Source organism: Berghia stephanieae, chromosome 15 (genome assembly GCF_034508935.2).
Source record: "Berghia stephanieae isolate SIO BIC M18660-M18661 chromosome 15, UCSD_Bste_1.3, whole genome shotgun sequence".
Taxonomy (NCBI): Eukaryota; Metazoa; Mollusca; class Gastropoda; order Nudibranchia; family Aeolidiidae; genus Berghia; species Berghia stephanieae.
The window spans coordinates 1,918,123-1,924,606 of NC_088374.1; the positions used below are offsets into that span (position 1 = coordinate 1,918,123).

The 6,484-nt window shown below is 41.0% G+C and overlaps 2 protein-coding genes across 2 annotated transcripts in view; both read right to left on the reverse strand.

Moving 5' to 3' along the window:
- LOC144960269 (uncharacterized) overlaps positions 1 to 6,484 on the reverse strand; it is a 46,081-nt gene that overhangs the window by 19,384 nt on the left and 20,213 nt on the right. The window contains exon 7 of the mRNA XM_078893312.1: positions 336 to 439. Within this exon, the coding sequence (XP_078749438.1) occupies positions 336 to 439 (104 nt within the window). The remainder of the gene's footprint in view (positions 1 to 335; positions 440 to 6,484) is intronic.
- LOC144960277 (uncharacterized) overlaps positions 668 to 6,484 on the reverse strand; it is a gene marked incomplete at both ends in the record, with an annotated part of 12,264 nt that continues 6,447 nt past the window's right edge. Inside the window, one exon of the mRNA XM_078893319.1 lies at positions 668 to 956. Within this exon, the coding sequence (XP_078749445.1) occupies positions 668 to 956 (289 nt within the window). The remainder of the gene's footprint in view (positions 957 to 6,484) is intronic.

The following is a 6,484-nucleotide window of genomic DNA, read 5'->3' on the forward strand; positions in this document are numbered from 1 at the left end:
TCATTATTATTATTATCATTATTATTATTATTATCATTATTATTATTATTATTATCATTATCATCATTATTATTATCATCATATTCATCATCATATCATCATTATTCATCATCATCATATCATCATCATCATCATCATCATCATCATCATCATCATCATATCATCATCATCTTTCATCATCATCATCATCATCATCATCATCATCATCATCATCATCATTATTATTATTATTATTATTATTATTATTATTATTATTATCATTACTATTATTATTATCATTATCATTATTCTTATTATTATCATCATTATCATTATTATCATTATACATGACCTACCTAAAGAACTCAAAGCCTCTGTCCGTTCTAGGCACGTCCTTGTCGATGACTCGTATGTTGGATCTCAGGACACCCACGTCAATCTTCTTTCTGTTTACATGGACCTGGCCAGGGATACAATGGGGATGATTTAAACATTGGTGGTGATGGTGGTGGTGGTGGAGGTGGTGGTGGTGGTGGTCGTAGAGGTGGCGGTGTTGGTGATGGTGGTGGTGGTGGTGGTGGTGGTGGAGGTGGTGGTGGTGGTGGTGGTGGTGGTGGTGATGGTGTTGGTGATGGTGGTGGTGGGTGGTGGTGGTGGTGGTGGTGGGGGTGGTGGTGGTGATGGTGGTGGTGGTGGGGGTGGTGGTGGTGTTGGTGGTGGTGGTGGTGGTGATGGTGGTGATGGTGGTGGTGGGGGTGGTGGGGGGGTTGGTGGTGGTGGTGGAGGTGGTGGTGGGGGTGGTGGTGGTGGTGGTGGAGGTGGTGGTTATGGTGGAGGTGGTGGGGGTGGTGGTGGTGGTGTTGGTGGAGGTGGTGGTGATGATGGTGGTGGTGGTGGTGGTGATGGTGGTGGTGGTGGTGGTGGTGGTGGAGGTGGTGGTGATGGTGGTGGTGGTGATGATGGTGGTGGTGGTTGTAACTATAACTAATGTTGCTCATAACATACTCCTATCATATGTATCTAATCACTTCATTATCATTGTTACTCTCAGTATGTTCAGATTCACTACACCCTCTTCCTGTTCCACCCTCGATATTAAAGTCAGTCTGCTAGCTTGACAACTCTGCGTCCAGTGTCTTATATTTCTAACTTAAGAAGCCTTATTCACATGGTAGCAGCGGTGGTGAACTAATCTTTGATTTTACAATTATGAACTACAAGTCTAGCTTGTTTGTAGCTCCATTTCGCCCGTGCCGTAAGTAAAAACTTATCTCTGAGTTCACCGTAACGAAAAGACGCCATCTTTGATACTCCCATATCGATTCTTCAAATTCGATATATCGATTCCTCGAATTCGATCTAATCAACTGTAAACAATGGCTTCTGCACCTGCATCAACCTTTTCTGCTGGTCTTCACAATGTTGCTACGGCTACCAACATTGCTCCTCCTCCCCCTCTCAATCTTTCAACTTCTCCACTGGACAATTGGAAGCTATTCAAGCAAACTTGGGAGAATTACTCCATAATAACAGACCTCAACAGCAAAGAAGAACAATTTAAAAAATCAATGTTTCTCCACTGCATTGGAAATGACGCTTTACGTCTGATAAACACCTTCACTTTCACTGATGATGACACTCTCGCACATATATTGATACCCTTAACACTCATTTCGTGGGAGCAGTCAATGAAACGTATGAACGCTATATTTTCAACCAACGATCACAAAAAGAAGGTGAAAGCATCGATTTGTTCGTCACAGATTTGAAAATTCTTGCAAAAACTTGTAACTTCTGCAACTGCATGCATGATTCAATCCTCGTGATAGAATTGTTTTAGGCATCAGAAAGCATCAACATGCAAAGATTACTACAAGAGAAGAAACTTACTCTCGATAGATGTATTGACATTTGCAAGGCTAGCGAATCTAGTGAGACTCAATCAAGGGTCATAAATCTTCCTGACTCCCTACACAAACTGTCCTTCAAGTCTAATAACTCACACAAATTGAAACAACGTACCTTGCCTAATTCTAAAATCAACGACCTCCTTTCAGCAAACCACCGTCCTCAACGCCATTTCGTCCTCCAACCAGGCCTCCAACTTCTACTCAAACTCCTCGCAAATGTAAATTCTGTGCCTTAACTCACATTTTGCGCAAAGAATTATGTCCAGCCTATGGGAAAACATGTGGGCAATGTCGTCAACCTAACCATTTTCGAGTGTGTTGCCCCTCTGCAAATCGCACTCATCTGCTAGAAACAAACGCTGACAATGACTATGATTATCACAATGAAGAATATCTTCTTACCCTTGGCAATGATAAAAAAGCCGTTTTCATAAACCTCTTAATGGACACAAAAACAATTGCATTTCAAATAGATTCTGGATCATCAGTTGACGTTATCCCTCAACGTTTCCTAAAACCCAGCGACAAAATCTCTCCTTGCCTTAAAACAGTAAAATCTTACACAAACCAACCCCTTGAAGTGTTAGGACAAATCTGTAAAACTCTCACCAACCCAATGATTCCAAATCGTTCAAGACAACGATGCTAGTCGTGAATACTACTCTTTCTCCCATCCTTGGGAAACAAACCAGTGAAAGGATGGGAGTATTAAAAATAGATTATGAGAACTTTGAACACATTTTCTCGCTTACATCCCCTGCTGAGAAAATCATAAGTGAATTTGATGACATTTTTGAAACCAACATTGGCTGTTTGCCCAATACTGTCAAACTTACATTAAGAAATGACGTCACCCCGGTTAATTCAAAACCCGCTAGACTCCCAATCGCTCTCAGAGACAAAGTAAAATTGAACTTCAGCGTCTCACAACTCTCAATGTCATTGAACCTGTAAATACACCCACTGATTGGTGTAGCAGAATGGTCGTTGCTACAAAACGCTCGGTGATCTACGGATATGCATAGATCCAAAACCACTAAACAACTCACTCGTCAAAGAAACATATCAACTACCAGTTCTCGATGAAATATTGCCACATTTGCACAAGCACGTCTTTACTCGAAACTTGACGTAAAAAGCGCATTCTGGCACTGTAAACTTGATAAGGATTCAGCTCACTGACAACTATGGCTACACCTTTTGGCCAGTATAAATGGAATCGCTTACCCTTTGGCCTATGTGTCTCCAGCGAAATTTTTCAAAAACATTTATCAAGCGCTCTATCCGACTTGCTGGTGTCTTCTATGCCCTTGATGACATTATTGTCACAGGATCTGGTTCTACTGACAATGAAGCTGCTTTGGACCATAACAAAAATCTCATCGCATTGCTCACCAGATGTAGACAATGAATATTGCCCTTAAATAAAGAAAAACTTGATCTCTGCAAAAACAAAATTTCATTTCTTGGCCACATCATTTCCACTGATGGTCTACAACTGACCCTGAAAAAGTGAAAGCCATTCTGGAAATGTCCCCCCTGATAGTGTAAAAGGAGTACAACGACTCGTCGGTTTCATTAAACTATCTGGCAAAATTTCTGCCCAATCTTTCAACAGTAATCCAACCAATTCGTCAATTACTGCAGAAGAACATTAATTTTCAGTGGGGTACTGCTCAAAAAACTGCTTTCGAAACTATCAAACGCTTGATTACGAATGCACCTGTCCTTGGTTATTTCTCCTCGCAGAAAAGCATCGTAATCCAATGTGACTCGTCTGAGCATGGTCTTGGTGCTGCACTCCTCCAAAATGACCGACCAATCGCTTATGCCTCTCGCGCTCTCACAGATACAGAAAAGCGTTACTCCCAGATCGAGAAAGAAACACTTGCCATTATTTTTTCGTTAAAGAAATTCCACCAATACATCTTTGGTAAAAAGGTACTTATACACTCTGACCACAAACCCTTGAATCAATCATCAAAAAACCTCTTTCTTCAATGCCTCGCCGACTTCAAGGCATGATGCTCAGGATCCTTGAACACAACGTTGAAATTGCATATAAGAAAGGCTCCACAATGTTCCTTGCTGACACACTCTCTAGATCTCACCTATCCGATAATTCTGGTTACGAAGAATTCGAACAAATTAATTATGCAAATGAAGCTTCAGTTAGACCTGAACGCCTAATAAAATTTCAACAGAAACTGATCTAGATCCAAACCTAGCTCTCTTAAAAACCTTCATTCAAAATGGTTGGCCAAATAATTCAGACATTCCACAACCTCTAAAACCATACTTTAACTTCAAACATGCCCTCTCAATCTCTGATGGCATCATCTTCAAAGACCATCAACTAGTTGTACCAACTACCTGCAGGAAAGAAATGAAAGAAGCACTCCATTCCTCTCATCGTGCCACTGATGCTTGTTTGAGAAGAGCTCGGGAAACCCTTTTTTGGCCGTCAATGAACTCCGAAATAAAGGACTTCATAAATAATTGCAAAGGATGTCAAATCTATGCCCAAAGAAACCCAAGAGAACCATTAATTCCTCACGAAATTGCAACTTATGCTTGGGAAAAGATTGGATTGGACATTTTTTACTTCTCCAACAAAACGTACATAGTACTTGTTGATTATCTTACTGATTTCTTTGAAATCGAGAAACTGGAAAATGAAGCATCAGATACAGTAATAAAGACTCTGAAAAACTCAGTTTGCTCGCTACGGTATCCCAAATACAGTTATCTCTGACAATGGACCCTGTTTCTCTTCACAAACGTTTAAGGAATTCTCCATGGCTTATGATTTCAATCACAGTTCAGTTCTCCGTACCATCCTCAATCAACGGGAAAAGCTGAAAACGCAGTAAAGCAAGCCAAAACTTTTATTGAGAAAATCCCTTGAAACCAGATCTGATCCATTCTTAGGACTTCTTGAAGTAGAAACACTCCTGACTCAACAACTGGTTTAAGTCCTGCCCAAAAATTCCTCTGCAGAAAACTCAGATCGGTTGTTCCATCAACACAACGTTCTCTCCAACAAAGAACCTCCAGTTACCCTCAATCATCAACAAAAACAATCTAATGCGGAAAAACAAAAACATTATATGATCGACAAACTAAGTCCCTCCCCACTTTCAAACCAGACACCAAAGTCTTCATTCAACCATCAATCTTCGAGATCGTAAATGGACACCCGGTATTATTATTAAAAAGTTTGATCCTGTATCCCGATCATACCTGGTCAAAACACCCCATGGAACTGTTGTTCGAAACCGCCTCAACTCAGAATTAGACATATGAATATGAACGATGTTAATGAGACCATGTCTGATATTGAGTTACCCTTTAGGCTCAAACTCTACCACACACACTCCTCAAAACACCACTACCACCAACCACAACCCACCTCCCATTGCCTTGACTTCTTCGACCGCTCAAACCCGAACACCTACCAACCTGAGAATCTCACCATCCAAAATCCCCATTCGTACCTCTTCTCGTGGTAGAATCATTAAAACCCGATGCATTATTCCCCCTAATTTTTTTTCTCATTTCAATTTTCAGATGCTATCTTATTAATATGTACAACTAGATGTAAATGATAATCCTTTTCTCATTCTTCTGATTCATATTCCATTCTAGCAACATTTCTTTAACTACTTTAACCAATCAGTAATCTACTTTAAATCTCATATATTGATTTCCTTTTGTTGTACATTCAATTTCTTAAGGTAAAACAGTAACCTTATTTTTGATTTCTTTTATTAAATAAGAATTATATATTAGGTCATAATCCTGATATTCATTTTCTATGATTTGTTTCCAAGTTTCAAAATAAATTTTACTTTAATTTTAATCCTAATTTGTCTCAAGCTCAGCTATTCCTATAATGACAACTTTACCACTTATAACAGATTTAAGTTGTAACATCCTATATCTAAATGTTGGTTAAAGATAAATCATACACTATCCACTTAAATCATTGTCCCCAACTTGAACTCAATTAGATTTGTTTTAAATCTAAATTTCGTTTCATTCATTTCAAAACCCAAAAGGGAAAGGATGTAACTATAACTAATGTTGCTCATAACATACTCCTATCATATGTATCTAATCACTTCATTATCATTGTTACTCTCGTATGTTTAGATTCCTATACCCTCTTCCTGTTCCACCCTCGATATTAAGTCAGTCTGCTAGCTTGCAACTCTGCGTCCAGTGTTTATATTCTAATCTTAAGAAGCCTTATTCACAGTGGTTGGGTGTGTTGGTGGTGGTGGTGGTGGGGGTGGTGGGGGGGTGTGGTTGGTGGTGGTGGTGGTGGTGGGGGTGGTGGGGTGGTGGTGGTGGTGGATGGGGTGATGGTGGTGGGGGGGGGGTGGTGGTGGGGTGGTGTTGGTGATGGGGTGGTGGGGGGTGGGGTGGAGGGGTGGTGGGTGGGGGGTGTGGGGGGGTGGGAGGTGTTGGGGGTGGGGTGGTGGGGGTGGTGGTGGTGGTGGGGGGGGTGGTGGTGGTGGGGTGGTGGGGGGTGGGGGTGGTGGGTGTTAGTGGGGGGGGGGGTGGGATGTGGTGTTAGGGGGGTGGTGGTG